At 35.8% G+C, this 22,452-nt stretch overlaps 1 protein-coding gene across 3 annotated transcripts in view; it reads right to left on the bottom strand.

The window, feature by feature from the left end:
• Positions 1-570: 570 nt before the first annotated feature.
• TUSC3 (tumor suppressor candidate 3) overlaps positions 571-22,452 on the bottom strand; it is a 183,585-nt gene continuing 161,703 nt past the window's right edge. Inside the window, exons 8-10 of one of the 3 annotated variants that reach the window (XM_079908908.1) lie at positions 18,133-18,207; positions 14,485-14,575; positions 573-1,200 (exon numbers count right to left, since the gene is read on the bottom strand). In XM_079908908.1, coding sequence (XP_079765034.1) covers positions 1,185-1,200; positions 14,485-14,575; positions 18,133-18,207 — 182 coding nt within the window. In that variant the 3' untranslated portion in view covers positions 573-1,184. Of the gene's footprint in view, positions 1,201-14,484; positions 14,576-18,132; positions 18,208-22,452 lie in introns of those variants that run through there. The other 2 variants (XM_079908910.1, XM_079908911.1) reach the window with 2 other exon arrangements.

Here is a 22,452-nt window from a genome sequence, read left to right as displayed (position 1 = left end):
TGTCTAAATTCCTGTCTAATTTACAGGGTTGATGTGAAGAAAAAAAATACCGTAACATATGGGAAAGTGCTTTATAAACTAAAATGCAATATACAAACATAATAATGGTTACACTCCTATATTTGATTTTCAAGAAAGCATCATTGAGTCCCTCATATTAGGATAACTAATCTATATCTAGGTCTGGGAATAAGGTTTTGATGGCATGCTTCTTCCATATAACACAAGGGCACAATGTCCATAGTGGGTTAGTTTTGTGGTTGTAAGTCTGGATTCTTGGGTGACACTTCTAAAGTTGGAGAAGAATTAATTCCTAGTTGTGGTGTGTTGCTTTCGTTGCCTGATGCCTTGAGGCATGTTGATTTAGTCATGTTGGCTTTACATTTTTATTCTGGGAAGGACCTCCACGTCCCAGGGTAGGTATCTGAGTAGTATTCATCCAGCTCCCTGTCCTACTTCCTTTACCTAATTATGATGAATAAGAACAAAACGCGGGCTTCCCTGGTGGCGCAGTGGTTGGGAGTCCGCCTGCCGATGCAGGGGACGTGGGTTCGTGCCCCGGTCCGGGGGGATCCCACGTGCCGCGGAGCAGCTGGGCCCAAGAGCCATGGCCGCTGAGCCTGTGCGTCCGGAGCCTGTGCTCCGCAACGGGAGATGCCACGGCATTGAGAGGCCCACGTACTGCAAACAAAACAAAACAAAAAACAGAAAAGAACAAAACGCTATTTGTAACCATACATGTCCTTTATACTGAAACTGCAGAAAGTATAATTTTTCAGTACATGACATATTTTCATGCATACATCTATGTCTGTGCAATCCCAAGAATGAAGATACATTTCATAGTTTTCCTTTACTAACATTGTGGTTTTCTTTCCTAGTGAGTGAACAGTTTAAAAGCATGAATTCATAACTGCATTGTCATTTATTTCAACCTATTGCATACAGTGAATATAATGTGCTTGAAAAACACTTCGATGATGCCTTTGTTCTTTCCATATTAAATTTAACCATCCATGTCTATGAATTAAGTTTACTAGGAAAACTCACGTTTAAAAAAACTGTACAAGAAACAGCTGGATTATCACAATCAGCAAGGAAATGAACTCAAGAATTTGAACTAGTATGTCAGGAACACTTTGTCTTCATGGTAAACATTCACTTTATGCAAATCCCACTCGGCTTCATTTAATTAAAAAGCTGAAAAAGAAAGAAAATTCTGGGCTGAAAATAAAGAAAACACCAAGTGCTTTTTATCCCATTCTAAATTAGTACATGTAAATATAAAATAAAAATGTCACAGTTACATTATTTCACCTCATTCTAATTTTTATATCAGGGCAATTTCTCTGAACTAGTTCCTGTAATGGGATTAGGCTTGTGGTAAGAATAGGTCAGGGGTGGAAGCAGTTGTTTATAAGAACTTGAACTTGTGGTGTTTAAGTTTGAGTAACTTCTTTTTTTTTTTTTTTAAATAGTTGATTAACAATGTTGTGTTAGTTTCAGGTGTACAGCAAGGTGGTTCAATTATACATATACAGCTATCTCTTCTTTTTCGAATTCTTTTCCCATTTAGGTTATTACAGAATATTGAGCAGAGTTCCCTGTGCTATACAGTAGATCCTTGTTGGTTATCTGTTTTAAATATAGCAGTGTGTACATGTCAATCCTAATCTCCCAGTGGGTAACTTCTGTCAGCCGTTCTCATTGTTAGCTAGACCATTAGTTAAATCGGCATTTAAACTGACAATGTAGGGGAACAAAAGGGAATGGATTGAAACACATATTTGGAGTGGGCCGTTTCAACGTCCTAAACAAAATATTTTTTTCTGGTTATTTAATCTACAATGCATTTCTTAAAATAACTAAAGACTTTTGAGGATTTTATAATTTCATTATATTGAACAGCCAAAAAAGAATATATTATAAATCATAATAAAAATATCATCAGATTCTGATGAAACAACACAAATATGTATTTCTGTATGTACATATAGAAATACATGTAAAAAGTAACTATTTTTCCTTTTTTAACTTCCCTAAGCAAAACTTTAACCTATGAAAAGAAATTTATTTAAGTTTGTAAAATCGTGAGTCAATTTAAATAACCAACAAAAGCTTGAAGAATGTTATTTGTACCTTTCTGCTAACAGGTAGCAACTTTTTCTTCTAAAGTCTTGACAACATAATTTTAGGACAACCAGAGATAAACCAATTCTTAACTAAATATTAAAAAAATATATTAATGGTTACTATAGTTGAAAAGCCATGTAGTTGGGAAAAAGTTCAAACTAGTAAGTTTAATACTTGAACATTTAAATTATAATATCCTAGGCATACGTTACTTCATCTTTCTGAACCTCGGTTTCCTCATTAGTGAAAAGAACGGTTGTTTTGGATGATTTCTAAAGTTCTTTCCAGTGCTAATATTTTATAATCTTGGTGATACTATATGCTAAAATTAAATATATGTATTATAAAACATTACATGAAACATTTAAACATATTTTAAATATGTTATCTATATTGGTTTACATTATATAATAAAGTAATTATGCAATACAAACTAACCTTTTTATTACCCTGTATCTGTTTCTGAGGAATTACTAAATTACAAGACAGAAATCATTGTGCTGATATCTAGGTGCAACTAGACATTGCTTCTAGTTTTTGAGATAACAAGTTATGACTTAAGTCCTGCAAGGGTAACCAATGCCATGAAGAGTCAGAAGTAAAATTCCTCAGAACATTAAGATACAGATGCTGTTCAATCCATATAATCCTTAACAACACTGATGGCAAAGCAGGTATATATGTCATGTGTAGATGAACACTTCGGCTTTCTCTGTCCTCAATTAAAAGACTGCCCTGAAGATAAAGCTGACTGAAGAATAAGGGTTAATGAAAAAAGAAAACCTGATCACAAAATATTTAAAACTATAAGTAAAGTTGAAAAACTTATAACTTAAAAGAAACCTGAGAGGGCTTCCCTGGTGGCGCAGTGGTTGAGAGTCCTCCTGCCAATGCAGGGGACACGGGTTCGTGCCCCGGTCTGGGAAGATCCCACATGCCGCGGAGCTGCTGGGCCCGTGAGCCATGGCTGCTGAGCCTGCGCATCCGGAGCCTGTGCTCCGCAACGGGAGAGGCCACACAGCGAGAGGCCCGCATACCCCGCCCCCCCACACACACAAAAAAAGAAACCTGAGAATTTATAGTTTCCTTTTTTTTGTTAAAAATAGTCCGCACATTTCCAGCGATGGAATACTAAAGATCACCTTTTAGCACTGCTAAAAGTATTACCATCATAAAAGCAAGAATAGTAATATGACCTTTATGGTCATTTTATACTTGCTAACTTTCTGGTGCTGGAAAGGTTAAAAAGGTTCTACAACTTTTTATATGTTGCTACATTCACAGGGTAAAAGGAACTTTGTATTTTCTTAATATTGAAATAGACTGAGAATCCTTAGTTACCAAGGTATTTGTTTATGCCAGGGTTTTTTCCAAACTGAAATATTTTTAGAAAACTGTTAAAATAATCTTTTTTTATATATTATTATGAAATGAGAAATACATATTTAATTTTGAACTAATCATTTTATTGTACTAAAATAAAAGTTTAATCTAGCAGAGTACTACCTAATTTATATTTAAAATAATCTTTTTCATAGAGTTATAAGCATTTGTTCAAGACACCGGAAATACCTGAGGCACAGAAGTGTCAAATATTTTGTTAAAATGTTTCTTAGAAAAGTATGAACTATTATTCTCCAGGTAATCATTCAATAGTTCGTTTGGTTTTATTTTTTTATTATATAAATGTCCAAGTTGTATTCCAGTATGAATGTTTTATACTGATTTCATCACTCAAGAAATAAGTTCCCTCATTTCTATGTATCAGGGTCTGACATACTTTTTGCTCTTCTCACATTTACCTGTCTAATGTTGATGTATCATCTAATGGTTCTCATAGATTCATGCTTCTAATACTGTTTGGATAATAACTTTCCTAATAAGGCTTATTATAAAACATATACAATCCTTTTGTATCATACTTAAAAACGGTTGAATGCTAAAAACTGAATATATTCCTCTGATTTGGAATGTATTTTTTCAGTGTTGCAGTCTGTTTCCTCAGAGGGAGAAGCTGCCTTGGGTACCACAATCAACTTCTGTCTGGACTTCTGTCCACCTGCTGTCATGAATGAATCTCATGACAGTTCATGGTAGTCTATACATGGTAGTCTATACAGTTATAACACTGACTACTGTGGCTGGCTTATTCTCAAGTGAATACATGCCTGGTTAACCCTAACTCAGGTAGCAGTATAAGATGGATGCTACTTGGCAAGGGTATTGACCTGTACCCAGGAAGAACAGGTAGAGGCCAGGACCAGCAAATATGCCCCAGAAGCTCCCCTTCTCCTAGGCTAAAGGGATGCAAATATTCCCTTCTAGTGTGTAACTTTATTATTACTTAAAGTACATCAGGGATGCCGAGGGGCCTTGTATATACAAAGTCAAAGCACTTCTCCCTTTAAGTCTGGCTCTCTGCTAATGCTCCCTCACAATAGCAGATATTCAGGATTTAGATAAAAATGCAGTCCCTGACTTGCTGGGGAGTGATATTCCAAAAGTTCATAAACAAGCTTATTATTTAAAATCAAGTTTTTCTAGAGAAAGATTAGTTAAAGTAGTAACTATTTCCTCAAATTCAGGGCCCCCAGAAGTCTGCTTCAGTCAGTATTCAACAGGACTTACTGATCATCTACTGTGTAGAAGAATATTATGAATAGAAGGGTGTTGCAAGAAAAGGAATGATTGAAAGTCATGGCCGTTATGTTTCTTCTCTAGAGGAGAGAGACCTGGATACAATAAAGTATAACACAGTGACACACTTGATAAGATGGCAAAGAACAATTTAAACAAGCAAACAAAGGAAAAAACTGGGAACAAGTGAAATGAAGGGATAACAGCCTAAGCGAAAGGAGCTGATGGAGGAAAGACAAATTATGAGAACAGATTCCGTGTGCACCATACGGCTAAACCAGGAGTCAGCACACTGTGAATAAACTATGCGGGCCGTAGGTCTCTCTCGGAACTACTAAACTAAGCTGCTCTAGGGCAAAAGCAGCCTAAGACGAGGCATAAACAAATGAATCTGGCTGTGTGCCAATAAAACTCTATTCATGGACACTGAACTTTGAATTTTATATAATTGTCACATCACAGTATTCCCTTTTTTCCAGTGATTTAAACCTTTCTTAGTTTACATGGCACACAAAAATTGGCAGTGGGCTAAATTTGGCCCAAAGGCAGTACTTGCTAACCCTGCTCTAAACCACAAGGTACAGTGAAGACTGTGCTGGAAGATGAAACAGGTGGAACCAAACTTTAATATAACCCTTCCCTACGTTCAAAATGTATACAAGTCAAACTGCTGACATCCCAACTTGAGTGTTGGGATTATAAAAAATTTTATTCAGTTTCTTGATATTTTCTAGAAGGAACATGTATTAACTTTTCCTTCTTTCTGGTTAGCCATCAATGGATTTTGATGAAGCAGCAGCATAATCTGTGCATATCTTAAAAGATTCTGCATTATGTTCGAGTAAGTGATGGCTTATCGATGATAACGACTAAACACGGAGATAAATTAGGAGGCTGGGTGATATTCTGAAAAAGATACTAGGTATATAAATTAAGACAGCAGCAGTGGGAATAGCAAGTGTTGGAGACCAAACTGACTCCAAGGTTGCTACCTTGTATGATTATGAGAATAACAGTGTTGTAGGGAAAATGGGCAGGGCAGGAGACACAGGTTTGGAGCAGAGATGAGCTTGGCTTTGGGGTTGAGGGTGAGGTGTTAATGTGGTATTAAGGTCTGTTTCTAGATCTCAGGAGAAAGATCAGGATTTAACATGTATATTGGGGACTGAGAAGTAATCTAAAAGGAAAAAGGAAGGTCCAAGTGTGCCATGTTACAAAATCCAGGGCATAGCCTGTCCAAGAGGAGCTAGTTAGCTAAAGTCCTAGAAAGGTTACACGGGTTGCAGAATGAGAAGAGACATCTGGATTTGGTTATTGGGTGGCTACTGGAGACCCATATTACATGTAATATGTAATGTTTGTTCCTTTTCTCTTCCTGTGAAATATCTGAACAGGCACCAAATAGTGGTTTGCATTTTGTTTTGACTTCTCTTAATTAATTTATCTGTTCCCCAGTGTTTTAAAAAACCAGAATGTATGCGGTGCTCTTGAATGAATGAATTCTGTCCAATTGGGAGCAGGTTAAGTTCTCTACCAAGATCTTCAGCTGGACAGAATTTTCTTGTCTAATGTTCTCACTTGCTGTTCTCAAACTGGGAAAGAAGTCAGACCTCATGGTTACGTAATGGCACTCGGTCGCACAGAAATCACTTGTGTGGGTAAGGGGCAGCTGCTCTGATTTCATCTTGGAGCCAAAGAAGTGAACTCACTCCTGTTCCCCTGGCCTTGTAGCTAGTAGAACTTAATGAGTCACTGTTCTCAGGATTTTCTAACCTTTATATTCACAAGTGTTCTAAGGGGATGCGAGGGAGAAGTAGTTATGGCTGTCAGCCAGGCCTCTGCAGCCAAAAGCCCTGGGGCTCTCTTCTTTGTAACAGAAAATTACCAAATCCAGAAAAGTCTTCAGGTCTGAAGTACATGATCTAAAATAAAGCCCTAAAGAAATTCAGGACTTTATTAGGAGTTGGGAAAGGGATCTTTGGGAATGGAAACCTTTCTATTGATATACCTACAGTTACGCACGGTGAGAGCTGTCAAGTTTAACGACTGCTGAGGCCTCTTCTCTACAGCCTACACAGCGGGGCACTTTGGAAGAGTCTGGATAACGTTATTATTATACTAGGTGTGGTCAGAGACGTGGATGCTAGGTCTGGGGGGAAAAGACCAATAAAGCTAGTGTGTGGAGTAAGGTGGGGGGACACGTGAACAACAGAACTTCTAGATCACAGGAGCTTCCTACTCTATCCCTCCTTTCAGGGGTTGCTGAGTGGTGGGGTTTCTGCCGGCATAAGAAAGTTGTGTTTGCACAATAGAAATAACCCTCTAGAGCTTCCTTTGCTGTGTGTGTCTCTGCTCAGACCATGTGTTCTGAGGTTTGAGGGACTGCAGTGCGAAATCAAAAAACCTGGACTCTGAGTGTTCTATAAAAGTCACTTTGGATTTATATGCAGGTTCCTGGTATCTATTTCTGCAGTATCAAATATTGATTAAAAAATCAGTCCGTGTTTAGAAGACTTGTATTTTATTATTCTGGATATTAAAGCTTATATTGTTTGTTAGTGGAAAAGGCATTTGACTATACTTTTCCTCAGCAGAATTAAACATATTTCTGTCAACTGTTCTGCTTTCCTCCCTCAAGTAATAAAACAGAAGTAGCCAAATCGAATTAAATTTTGTTTGAAGTGGTGGGCATACGCATACATATGAATATTATTGTTTAAAAAAATTTGTCAGTGGTTAAGTCCATGGGTCAAAGTCTACTGCTGGAAAACTTCATCTGAGGGCTTGTCCCTGTAGCAGCTAAGTACAACAGCGTAAGGCTGGGATACGAGCTCTCATAGTTCTAAGTTATCTTGCATTTGTAAAACAATAGTTGGCCACAACTTGTCTTACTTATGAGATAAATATTATGGTTGTTATCCGAAAGATGAGGAAAACTGAGGCTCAGAGAAGATGAAAAGACTTGCCTGCGGTTACAGTTTTAAAGTGCCACGGTCCAAATCACATCTTCTCACTCAAAGTCCAGATCACTTTCCAATACACCACAGTGAAATACAACAATATGGAGAAAATAGTCCTTAAGATTCGATTTCCATTTGTACAATAGTATTACAAAGATTTAGCACTGTATTCTTTATGTAGATAAGATAGGACACACACAGAAGTGCCGCTATAGCACTCCAGCTCTTCTCTGAACCACCTCTAAGTCTTTGGTCCTTTACGTCATTCTTCAAAGCTGGAACTCAGCATCAGAAAGGCAATCCCAGTGAAATTCTCATCAATGATACATATTGTGGATTGATCACCACACCATTTCTGTGTTTTATTTTTGTACGGCTCAAGATTGTGTTTTATATCCCTACAAATGAAAGATCTACATCTAAGTAAGATGTAGAAAGGAAAGTGATATTGTTACATAGTGTACGTCCTGGGATTTTTTGCCTTGCTGTGCTTGTTCACTAGCATACTTTTCTCAAAATTCATTAGGAATATCTTTCATGTCTACCTATTATTCTGTACTTTCCCTTACTGAATGTCAATCCTTTTTTTGGTTATCATCTCTCAAAGTAACCAAAGCCATCATGAATTATAAGTATCTTGTTAAGACAATGGAGTAGTTTCTATGTCCATTGTAAGCTTAATTAATACACATTTTTATATTTACTTTTGATGCCAGCCAGCTCAGGATCATTTTGAGGTTGCAATAAGTATCTTTAGAGCCCAGGTGTCTGGAATAATGTTTACACACTCCACACACCCCTCTGGGTGTGTGGAACAACCTGACAACTCCATGGCGTATCATGTGATGTGAATTCCACCTTCTGGAGTTGTGCACTGTGGCAAACCAATACTCTCCTCTCCATTATGTTTCTATCTTAATGGTTCCTGTTGCAGTTAGGTAAGGAATAAATAAAAAATGTTTTTGAATAAACATATTCAATTAACAAGTATATGATGAGCACCTACTATGTGCACAACACTTTGGAGATATAAAAAAGGCATTTCCAAGGACCTTCTCTAAAATACCTTACGATACTCTAGAATGAAAAGAACTGCAACACACAAAAGTTACATATGAATACTTAATGAAAAATGAAACATGGTAAGGTGCCACTGAATAACCAAGTGCTGAAATGGCTAGTACAGGCAAGAGGTAGGTTAAGTAATTACTTCTGAGAACCCACTACCTTTCAGGCACTACAAATTGATTATATAATTTATCCCTTCAAAATTCTCAGATAGGTATTAATTATTATGCCAAGTTTACAGATGAAGAAACAAGCTTAACAAAGCTGTTATCCAACCCCATAAAAACACTACTTTTAGAGGTGATGAAAACTGAGACTCAAAAGTTAAGTAACTCCAAGTCCCAAAGTTAGTGAAGAGAGAATGGAAGATTCAAACTTGGATCCGTGTGACTGCAGAGCCAGAGTTCTTATAACATACAAAATTATATACTGAATTTGAACTCAGATCTTGTGATTCTAAACATTATTTTTCCATTATACCATACCTCTCAAAGACAACCAAAGATTCGTAAACAGGAAACAAAATGATAGAATTACTAGAGAATGTTTCATGCTGTTTTCCTACTAAAACAGACTTGATATGTCAAATAGTTTTATAGAAATTTTTTGAAGAAAACTTTGAATCAGTGTGTCAGTGGAAAACAGTGGGAAAGTAATTACCCATAATGGAAGACTCTCATGTATGACCACTAGCATTTTACTCTTCTTAGAAAATGGAATAAGCCCTAAAGTTAATCTTTATTTAATACACAAGATGAATTCAGTGCTATCACTAGAATAAAATTCCTTCTTTTTCTGAACTATGGCTCAGATGGTAATTACATCAAATTCTTAATAATCTTTGATATTTCACTAATAATTTCAAGGGATTCGAGAGACCAATTAAGTTCATCAAAAGGTTCAGGGAAAATCTGTTCTTCACCAACTGAATCATGCAAATAAATACCAACAGTTGCCAGTCCCAAACTCGCTAACAACAACAACAAAAAGACAAAAAATAATTGTAAATCACTGTATTGTACACCTGTAACTTATATTGTACATCAACTATACATCAAAAAGAAAGAGAAAAAAAACCTCAAAACAACAACAAAAAAACCCAAAACAACAGTTGCTTAATCTTTAGCGTAAAAAACTCCTGCTTAGGAAAAATTAAATATAAATGTGTAAAATCTTTATATCAGAACTAATGAGAATAATTAGCATCAAAGAGTTATTGAGTAATTAATACTATGTGCCATTTACTAAGTACCAGGCAATGTGCTAAGTGATTTACATCATATAATCTTTACAAATATCAAAGTATGTAAACATTTCCCATTTACAAATGAGAGAACCAAGGTTTAGAAAAGTTACTTAACTTTCCCAAAGTCACTGAGCTAGTAACAGGTAGATCAGGGATTTAAATGAGGGAAGTTTGCTTATTGAAACTTAAAGATGATCTGGGAGAATTTAGTGATGGCATGAAACATGTTGATACTGTGGGGAAAAAACCCTTAAGACTAAAATGTGGGGACGATTTAAGGAAGTAGAGTAAACATATAACAGACTTTTATCCCTTTCAGCAAGTATATAGACCAAAAACAAAAAAAAATAGCAGTGTGAAGTACTCAGAAAATAGGAAGCGCATGAATGTTTAAGGTTTTGTGAGGTTTAAAATTAAAATAAAAATGAAAAGCAAAAAGATCATTCCTTATAGAAGAAATTAAAGGTTGTATATCAGACAATTCAAAATTGTGAGGAAATAAAAAATTAGTTTTAAAATAATTCTGGACATAGTTCTGTGCGTCAGAGGCATTTCTTGGTATAAAAGTTGTAATTCACAAACCTAAAACACAGATATCAAAGGCTACCAAAGGCCGGGGCATTACACCCAAGAGAGTACTTTGGCATTGGAGCCAAAGCCCCCGGCTAAAGGTGTTTTTCAGTTAGTAGATGGTGTTATGTTCAAATATGCATTTTCAGTAAAGGACATCTCTCGTCTTATCCAAAGTACTGGTATCATCTAAAGTAGGCAGAAGTGGGAGGTTTTTCCATTCTTTTTGAAGAAAACTGTTTATTTGTCCTGGCAGCTCATCTCAAAGTCAAGGAAATGGTCTTGGTTGAGAAAGTTTGTTGTTTTTTTTTTTTGCAAGCCTACTTCAATGTATGTCTGGCACAAAGGATTGGATTGATTTGGCTCTTGGTCACCAGGGTTTATGATTCATTATACTAAGCACTAGCTCTCATTGAAGATGGGCATCCACAATGTCTTTTCAGAAGTACCCAGGCCAAGACATACCTCTGGAATATGGAATACCTTTCCTCTTGCTATAATGATGGTGTCGAGTATCTCATTTTCTCATTCCCTACAAACTACTTTTATCCAATAGGAGCAAGATTTGGTTTGTTTTTTATTTATCAAATACTATAATGCTGGTGCCACAGACACGTGCTTCTGGGAATGCAAAGTGCTCCTTCAGAATGTGGTACTATGTTCATAACTGACCAAGCCTCTCCCATAGGATAATTCAGTGGGAAATCGTCTCTTTTTCTTTTTTTATTAACATGTCATCTTTCAACTATTCCAGAATTATTTCTCTTGTCCTTTCTTTCATTTATTCCCTCTCTCACTCTGGCTTTTGCGATCACCTTTGCTTTCTCTCCAGTGAACTAGTTGGACAGAAACTGTTTTCACTATACTGCCAGGTTTTTAGAACTTAGCTGAGGATTTATCCAAATCTCTGGTATATATACTCCCTCCAGTCCTTTTGGCAACACTTGCTCTTGATGTTAATCACCTATTTATTATCATAATCATTCGCAAGAGAACTGATAAAATTTCTGAGAAAAAACCTTATTCTGAAGGAAAATGATGCAGTGGATTAAAAACAAACCCCAAAGCAATACCTGCCATTACTAAAGTAACTCTGGCATATATGCACGTGTTAGACTAATAAGAGAATAAAGCTTTCCAGATGCAAAGTTGGTATTTTTTCTCATAATGCTCCCCTCTACCATATTTTGTTAGCTCAGGGGGATGCTGTAAATGTAATGAAGGGAACACATATAACCTATTCTATCAACCTGACAAGGCAAGAGAATTTGATGATGAATGATTGGAGAGCTATGAAGTAGGAGGGCTAGAAGGATTTATGGAAGCTTGATGAACGACGCATCACTGTATTCATGGAAAAGGTAGAATGCAGGAAAGCAGATACAAACAGAAGTTCTTAAGAGGCTGAAGAGAAATATTAGAAAGCTTTGAAGGGATATGGGAAGAGATGAATAAACTAAGAGAATGATTTAAAGTGGGCCGTGGAAGAGCTGGAACAGCGCAGCAAACAGTGGAGTTTGCAAGAGTGGAGGCCAAAGCCAGAATCCTGCCTTCGTGTCTCTGTAATGACATGTCACAGTCTTTCGGTGCACTGGGTTTCCCAGGCTTTTTTGCTGAGCTCTGTTCTGAGTCTGTTTCTTGGCAGCTCCTCTTAGGGGTTTTCATCTAAACTATGTCAAATTTCATATTCACAAACCACTCTTGGGCGTGATTTCCATCTGACTCCTTACATCTCCACTTCCAGCCCCGTGAGGCCAGCTAACGGCAAGCCCAGTCCTTGTTTAGCCTGGTGGGCCCTTGGAAAGGGAGTGTGACTGTGACACAATAAGAATGGTTGATGCCACACTCATAAAGAAATAAGCATATACTCTGGTTCAGAAATGCTCACTATGAATATCTAGGGTGAGGCCTGGAATATGTATTTTGAAAAGCTTCCCAGGTGATTTACATGTCCACTCCTGCTAAAGAATCAGAGGATTAGAGATTTATACTACTAAATGACAATTACTTTTTGGGAAAAAAGGACAAACTTAAACTCTTCATATCATAACAAAATAGTGCTGTCAAATGTAACATTATTCTATGGAACGAGAAAAACAACTTTTCTCTACTTGTTCTAACATAGCAATATAATGACTAGGAAGATCTAGATAGGGGATGATATTCTTGTTAGATTTTGATGCTCTGATGTATAAGGAAAGCTGGAATTTGCTCTTTACCTTCCCCTATTTTCTGACCGTCAACTAAATAGGTTTTAAGAATCGCACAACATCCCTTACTATACTTCACCTTTTATTAAAGTAGACACCTTTCATGGACATGTAAATGCTGTAGGTTGAAATGAGTTAATTTAACTGTTTTTGACACGCTGAATAAAAACTTAAGAGAAATAGAAATACTCTTCTACAAATTCCATCAACAGAAAACATGCAAGTCAGACTAAGACTCCAGTCATACAGAACCGTGATTCTCAATCGTAGGGCAGGGGGAAAAAAAAGAACATGAACTTCATCTTTCCTGGGCGTTACTTAACCTGAGATTTGATTAGTCTGACTTCACATTTCAAAACCAAAATTAGACAGCCAATGTCAAGAATAAAATCAAGAAACTGAAGGCTTTAATTGCCTTTCTTATTACTCTTCTTGCCCTCAGAACTAATGTTTTTTAAAAATTCACTTACGCTGGAGGCAGGATTAAAGGTAGATGGCCTCACAGCTCAGATCTGATACTCACATTTCTTCCACTCCTTTAGTACATTTATTTTTAATGGGTGTGAGAAGAAGAGATTGGAAATGTGCCTCTGTCTGTATGAGAAAACAGAGAGGTAGGGCTGAAGCGTCTTACTCTTCATTGTAAGCCCAGAATCAGATCTCTGTCACGGGAATAGTTCTGTTGCCCAGAAAAAGCTATACATTGCTGCCATCACCTATGTAGAAACATTCTCTTAATATAATTGCTCAGTTCACGTGCAAAAGGGACGTAAGGTATGAGATTTTATTTTCTATCAATATATCATTAGTTCTACTATCTCAACAGAAAAGAGTTTTCAAAATCTCTAAGAAAGGAAATACAGAGCCTTTACTTATTAATTAGAGAGAAGGATGGGTTATTAGAAGGACTCCCTAGAGAAAGAGAAAGTGGAATATTTATTTCTTTCAGAGAAGCTGAGGGAGGAATATGGTCAAGAAGTGAATCTGCCTAATTCATGACCCGGACAACTCTAATCTGGCACATCAGTTGTATTTGCTTTAGTGAAAAGTATAGTTTGGTTATAATAACATCATTTTGGAATAAATTTTCAACATCTTTCCATCCCCAATTATGAAAATATGTTGGTAAAAATCTTAGGAGATATTCATTATACAACTTCCAGTGACCAGACGTTATTTTATCATATAATTTTCCCTTTCAAGTTTGCTTTTATTGGGGAAAAAAAGCTAAAACTTTGCAGAATTCAAAAGATGCAAGTTACTGGACACTGAACAGTAGCTTTTATGAGAAAAAAATTTTGCAAATGAAGTAAAAATCATGATGGACAGGCAAACCAAGACAAGAAGAAATTTTGATAAATTCCACAAAATTTAAAACATTTTGCTATCTGTTTATGTACATATGTAATATGCATATAACATGTATCTCTAAAATAAAACTATGCTATGCTAGGCAGCAGGAACCATGCCTTATATCTCCTTCATATGGTCTATGCAGAACACATGGCAGGTGCTCAAAAACTTGCTTAACAGAGTTTAAAGTCACTTGGCAAATAAGTTAGCTACTTTATATTAATCCTTAAATATATATTAACCAATGAAATTCTATTTATTCTATTAGTTAAAAATGAAAACAGTCACATTAGTATAATGATATTACCTGTAAGGGTAGCCGTGGTACTTGGAACGAAATATTGAAAGTAGAAAACTGAAGAAGAAGACCACCAGGCCTAATCCCACTAGACAAATGACTAGAAAGAGACAGAAAACTCCATTGGTCTAGACACACACAACCCAAATGTTTATATTTTTTAAATGCATTCAGTTAATCACAGTATACTTACATGTAACAGTTCATGGCACACACAGGTACAACAAACCAGATAATCATTATTTTCCACATTCTTCTCAATGAAAATGTACTATTTGGGGTATGAAAACAACAAAAGTGATCTAAGTCTTCTGGTGGTTTTCTTCTCTCACAGAATTCCTACAAGTACTAAAATGCCCCCAGAGGGATCAGAACAAAACACAACAAAACATGTGATAAACCGCAAACAAGATTGTCAGCCCCTGCCTTGTGAACTACTGGCTATGTTAGCAGAGACATTTGCATTATTAGAATGTGCAGTAGAATTTTATTTTCAGATGCCATGGAATATTTACAGAGAAATGTAATTTTAGGTTATTGGCTAGATTATTGCCTCAGTAAAAGCCTGTTCCTTACAAATAACAGTTCGTCCCAGCGCACTGAAGGCTAGGAACAAAAGCTTGGGGAGTGAGAAAATATGAACTCTGTGACAGTCAAAGCAGGAGAAAATCCCCCTAAATAGCTGGTAATAGTGTCTCGGTATTACAGTTTGTTTGTTTTACAAAGGAACACACGGTGTATTTTACAGCAGAATGTGCTTAGGCTGTGGTCTAGGTTTTCAGCGTCACTTTGTCCAAGGCAAGTCGACAACAGGGAAATTTCTTTTCCTTTCTGTTATGGTTAGGAAGATTTTACTCTAAAGTAGATGACTAATCAAATATATATAATATACATAATAAAAATGTATGCAAATACATATATTGGATTTTAATTAAATAAGATACATTGCTATTAGTAAAATAAACAAAACATAAATGCTTAAAAATCTGAGCCAATTAAATGCAGGTATGTTTAGAATAAAAGAAAACAGGTATATTTAGAGAAATAGAAATTTATTTAAATCTGTTCTGTAAATAAGTAGAAATTAGTTCTCTTAATAAGAAATAGCTAACCGTTTCTTAAGAATAAAACATTTGTGCGATACTTGTATCCTTTCGTTAGTTTCAGGGAATTCTTTAAAAACACTGAAATATCTAATATAATTAATTATAAAGAAAGGGGAAGACAAAAGAGATTAAACACACTAAGACAGACGGAAACAAGGAAGATTAAACGGTTCTATATGCTGCTATAGTGATGAAATACGATTTTTAACTTATTCTAGCATATAAATTAGACCAGGTTTAATTACAATCCTGGAAATCAGGGAGTAGGTAAGGTATGGCATTGTTAAAACATGGTCTAGAAATCTGTCAGTTTTCTTTCAACTCTGTAGGAATACCATTCTCTCAGTTTTGAGAACAAATTGCAAAAAGTCCTAAGTGCTTAATAGCATTGAGCTGCAGCCTCTGTGGCATTTCATTTCAGGTAACACTCATGAAGGTGAACTTCAAATGAATATTGGCAGAAAGCAAAGCAAAAACAGTTGCTGAATACCGCAGAAATGAAAAACACCTTTTTTTCCTGAGATTGTGGAATGTCCAAGTATGACAGACACTAGCCACTAGACATAGCAACTGTGCTTACAATAATCTTAGTAAACCCAGAATTAATGACATGATGCTTTACTTTCTACTTCCTACATTTGGCATTACCAAATACTTCTTCCTTTCCTCTGTCTTTTTCTCCAGAAGCTGAGTAAAACACTTTTTCACTCCCTTTGCCGCTTTTGGTAGCCTCATCTGATTGTGTTTGATGGAAAATAAGCCTCAAAACGTGATCAAGTAAGACAGAGTATATTACTTGATTCTATGCAGTGGAACAAAATGATGCTACTCAAGTACTCGCACGTGGGGGAGAGGACCCGAGACAGGAGTCAGTAATGACCCAACAAACCACTGCAGCCCATACGAGATAACATACTTGTGAGAAGAAAATGCTATGACGACACAGACGCATTCTGACCTGGGCAATAATAATCACAGTACTTGTATTATATCAAAAATAAAAATCACACTGGAGTCAAAAGGGATAATTTAAAAAATATATTTCCCATTCTCCACCCCTTCTGTCTGTTTCTCGCCCCCCCACGCACACACACGCACACACACTCACACACACACACAGACACACAAATAAATAAACTGGCAGTGGGTGGGGGCTGGAGTGATTATTTATATATATATAATTATAGACCTGCAATTTAAAAATTACATATTTCTTACTATTTTAATATGAAGGATACATGATAAATATATAAACACATAAGAATTTGTCCTTATAAATATTACTTGCCAGTCCCAAGAACGTCACATTCTTTATTCAAAACATAAATCATAAAATGATGTTCTGAGCAATGATTAACTAAAGAAAGTAATGCGTTCGTCGCTTGTGTAGTTTCTTTCTAACAGTGTATAGATGGCGTCATGGGAAAACAGAGGGTAGACTAAAGTGTCTGTTACATCCAAAACATTTCAACACTTAAGATACCTAAGAATTATATTTAGAAATCACTATGACTGATTTACATACATGTCACCATAACTAAAATTCCCATAAAAAATAAGTCTGGATTTTATTTTAAACTTCTTAATAAATTATGAGTCTTTTCCAGATGCCTGTGTTCCTCACGCATACATTCTGGGTTTTAAAAAGGGTTCAGAAATGCAAAGCATATTGAGAAAAATCTTAATTATAGGTTTCTGGAAGCATAATCGTAAGCTCACATGGGGACTTTATATTAATTACAGAAAGATCTGTGGCGGGAAATACTGAATGTAAGGCTGTCTGTTCTTTCCTAACCTCTCTCTGCTCCTCAGGGCAGAAGATTTTTCCCATGTGTTTTTTCCCTTTTCCTGCCAAATATATGTTACTTTATAAACATGTATTCTTTTTCTACAACTCCCTTCGAGGAACAGTTCTGTCAAAGGATAAAATGTAGTCACCTTGTTAAGACATAGTGCTGGGAGTTGGTAGAGTTGTAAATCTTGGAATATCATTGGAAAAGGCAAAGACACTGGAAAACATGGTATCACGAAATGCCCCCTTTCTAAATGTTGCTAAAAGGAGGTTTTGAAGGTAATCGGAAGTATAGTATTTCAGGGTACAAGATCTATGCAAAAACTTCTCTCTCTGAGTCTGTCCTTGAATGCATACCTGATTGTTGTGGCACAGGAAAACATATCATTAGCCAGTAAAACCTCTGAAGACTCTGCCCACAGAATTTTCCACCTCTTCCTGTAGGGTGGACATGACTACAGAGACTACAGCTTCAGCAGAGATGCGTCAGAGCACCCCAACCAAGGGTGAATAAGAGCTCTTCTTTATATCCAGTTCCACAGAAAATCACCCAGTCCCATTTTGGAAGAAATGTATTTTTAAGTATTTGCCACACACACATCCAAGAAACAGAAAAAAGTAAGGAACACCACAACTGTCTTCAAACCAGAACATTTCTTTAGAAGTTCATTTACAAAGGACTTTTATCTATTTCCCATTTGATTTAAATGAAGCTTAAGACTAAAACAGACTTAGAAAAATACCAACACAGAGACTTACTCCGTCTTTTTCCAACATCGCCTTTGGATGTTGCCGCTTCATTTAGAAGAACCATCCCCATGGTGATAGCAGCGTCTATAGTAGTTGTCAAGGAAACAGTAGAAATAGATGCAAATAAAATCTATTAATTTTTCTGGATCTGAACACAATGTGTTCTGTCCCAGAATGATTAAATTACAAATGCACACAGAGGTAAATGCAATTTATTCTCTTTATATAACATAAGATTACCACTCTTTGTGTATTTAAATATGCCTTAATTTTTAGACTGTATAACCTGAAACTTTGAGATTTTAAAGATCTAATTCTAAATGCCCTTAAATTCCAGAACTTTCATAGTGCATATGAATTATAAACTCTCAAAACCAATAATGATATTTCACATTATACATAAAGGTATACACCAGTTACAATTAGAATAACAATTTATTGGCAATCATAGAAAATTAGAATATATTCAGCATGGGTCCAACCAACCAACCTCTGTTGGACGCATAATGCATCCAAGAGAAAAAGCCACTACCAGCCCCATGCAATACCATCTCCCTGCCCGACACACATGTATACCACGAAACTTTTAGGAAATCCACAATAACACAGTTTGAAAACCTCTGAAATTTAGATAATTACTAAGTTCTTTGTGTTTCAATCATGTCGTCATGGCCTGAAAGGACAAGGTAACAGAATGAATGTTTTGCACTAGAAGTATGTTAGTTTGTGGACTTTAAGGATTCATTATTCTTAAGGTGTTTTGGACAATTTACTGATATAAACTCCCTCGAGTCCAGAGTCATAGGAGGTTGTCAGTAATGATTGAAAAATTAAAAGCTTGTATCACTCAAACGGCGGATACACAGGGAATTTTGACTGCTTAACTTAGTTCTCTGGAGCAGGCTGATAGGACTGATGTAGATCCTTAATAAGGAATTAAATTAGGGTTCTCCTTTCATCTTTTTTTTGCCAACACCCTTTTATATTCATGTAAAATTCTAATCTATACATTTATGTACATATTTGATCTACTGAAAATTCATAGAGTTCTGGATTATTTTAACTATCACAGAAACATTTTTTATAAATATTCAAAATATAAATGACACTGAAAAATGATTTTATGTAGATAATATAAACGAAACAAATATTTCTTTTATGACACCATCTGCTCAGTAGCTTCCAAAATTCCTTTATAAAACTGGGGAAAATCACACTATTTTTATTTCTGGGGAAAACAAGTTTTAAAAGTTAAATGCTTTAAAATTTTAATGAGAGTAAAGCCATATATTCAATATTCTCAGGGTAAAACTGAATACATGAACACCCATGTGTACATAATATATGTGTGTGTGTATTATTAGTACACATAGACATAAATATGCACTTAGCGAGAAGTTATTAAGCAAATTATATTTTATTGGATATTAACTATGGTCACTCAAGTGTAACATATCCCTGTTAATATATCTTCATATGTGTTATTTTTACTACTGTCTCTCTGTAAATTGCTGCATTATTATGATGTAAACTATGTGACCTACATGCTGCTCATCTGATTGCTTTTGAACTTCACACAAATTCAAACAGTGTTGTTAAAAAAGTGTAAGATTTTTATACGAGTGTAACACATGTTATTGCTTCATCTTACTGATGGGCATTTGTTTCCAAATGTTTGCTATTTCAAATACTCCTACAAAGACTGTCTTTTCACATGTACACGTGCAATATTTTTCTAGGGTCTACACCTAGAGGTAGAGTTTTTGAGAGGCTGATATGGGTATTTTCAAATTTACTAGGTATGATCATATTCTGTAAAACAAGTAGTGTTAAGAGTTTCCATTTCTCTTAACATTGCTGAAGAAACGTTATGTTGGTATTGCTGAACTATTGATTTTATCCAATTGTTGAGTGGGGATCTGTATCAATAGTGAGTCTGAGTATCTTTCGATATGTTAATTCTTTTTTGTTTAATCTTTTGTGTAGTGCTTATTTGTCCATTTTTCCAAAAGCATACTTTTCTTATTAACTTAGAAAATGCTTCACTTTTTTCTGGATATGAATTGATTGAAGTGTTGCATATAGATTCTTCTACTTGTCTTCTAAATTTTTTAGTTATGCAGAAGGTTTGTGTTTTAGTATGGTCAAAATTATTATTCTTTTATGAGCTTTGGTTATTGTTTCTTGCTTATGAAATTAATTCCTACCCCTAAGTCTTAGAAATATTCTCTATCTTTTCTTAATTGAAATATACGATATTATGTTAGTTTCAGGTATACAACATAGTGTCTGGACATTTAAATACACTAGGAAATGATTACCACCAGTAAATCTAGTAACTATCCCCTCCATACAAAATTACTACAATATTATCAACCATACTCCTTATGTTGTGTATTACATCCCCATGACTATTTTTAAAACTGTAAGCTTGTACCTCCTAATCTCCTTCACCTGTTTTGCCCAACCCATCACCCACCTGCCCTCTGGCAACCACCCTGTTCTCTGTATCTATGAGTCTGTTTTTGATTTGTTCTGTTTTGTTCATTTGTTTTTTAGATTCTGCATACAAATGAGATCATAAGGTATTTGTCTTTCTCTGACTTATTTCACTTAGTGTGATACTCTTCAGATCCATCCATGTTGTTGCAAATGGCAAGATTTCTTTTTATTTAATGGTTGAGTAATATGCCATTGTGTATATATACATATATATATGCACATATATATATGGTGTGTGTGTGTCTATACACACACATACACACACACACCATATCTTCTTTATCCATTCATCCATTGATGGTCACTTTGGTTGCTTCCATATCTTGCTTATTGTAAATAATGCTACAATGAACACAGGTGCATATATATTTCAGAATTAGTGTTTTTGTTTTCTTCAGGTAAATAAAATATCCAGAAGTAAAATTGCTGAATCATATGCTGGTTCTATTTTTAATTTTTTTGAGGCACTTCCATACTGTTTTCCATAGTGGCTGTGCCAAATTAGATTCCCACCAACAGTGCACAAGGGTTCTGTTTTCTCCACATCCTCGCCAACACTTGCTATTTATTAACTTCTTGATGATAGCCATTCTGATGGGTGTGAGGTGGTATCTTATCGTCGATTTTATTTGCGGTTTCTTGATGATTAGCGATGTAGAGCATCTTTTCATGTGTCTGTTGCCCATCATATGTCTTCCTTAGAAAAGAGGAAGTCCTCTTCAAGTCCTCTGCCCATTTTTTAATTAGGTTGTTTGCTTTTTGATACTGAGTTGTATGACTTCTTTATTATGATATTAACCCCTTATTGGATATATGATTTGCAAATATCTTCTCCCATTCAGTAGGCTACCTTTTCATTTTGTTGATGGTTTTTTTCAATGTGCAAAAGATTTTTAGTTTGATGTAGTCCCACTTGTTTGCTTTTGTTTCCCTTACCTGAGGAGACAGATCCAAAAAATTAACACTAAGACCTATGTCAAAGAGCATAGTGCCTATGTTTTCTTCTAGGAGTATTCTAGTTTCAGGTCTTTAATCCATTTTGAATCTATTTTTGTATATCGTGTGAGAAAGTGGTCCAGTTTCATTTTTAGCATGTAGCTGTCCAGTTTTCCCAACACCATTTATTAAAGGGGTAGTCTTTTCCCCATTGTATATTCTTGCCTCCTTTGTAGATTAACTGACCATAAGTGCACAGGTTTATTTCTGGGCTCTCTGTTCCACTGATCTATGTGTCCGTTTTTGTGCTCATACCATACTGTTTTTATAATATTACCATAGCTTTTTAATATAGTTTGATATCAGGGAGCATGATACCTCCAGCTTTGTCATTCTTTCTCAAGGTCGCTTTGGCTAATCAGGGTCTTTTGCAGTTCCATGCAAATTTTAGGATTATTTGTTCTCGTTCTGTGAAAAAATGCCATTAGTGTTTTGAAAGGAATTGCATTGAATCTGTAGATTGCCTTAGATAGTATGGACTTTCTAATATATCGTTAAAGTCAGTCAGGTAATGCCATTCTTCTCCTCAGAGCACTCTAATAGCTTTCCATCTCACTCTGAGTAAAAGCTAAAGACCTCAAAATGACACCAAGGCTGTACCTGATTTATATCCTGACCCACTTCCTATACTTCTCTGCCCTTGATTGCTCTGACTTATGCCCTTGGTATTCTGCCAACAAGAGGAACCCCTCTGCCTCAGGATCTTTGCAACTGCTACCCCACTGCTTGAATACTCTTTCCCCCCAATGTCCATGTAACTCACTCCCTCACTTCCTTTAGGTTTTTGCTCCAATGACATCAGAGAAGCCTCCCTTGAACTCTGTACTTCTT

Source organism: Stenella coeruleoalba, assembly GCF_951394435.1.
Source record: "Stenella coeruleoalba genome assembly, chromosome: 21".
In the NCBI taxonomy this organism is placed as follows: Eukaryota; Metazoa; Chordata; class Mammalia; order Artiodactyla; family Delphinidae; genus Stenella; species Stenella coeruleoalba.
Note: the sequence above shows the minus strand (reverse complement) of the source record. Positions and strands in the feature narration are given on the sequence as shown.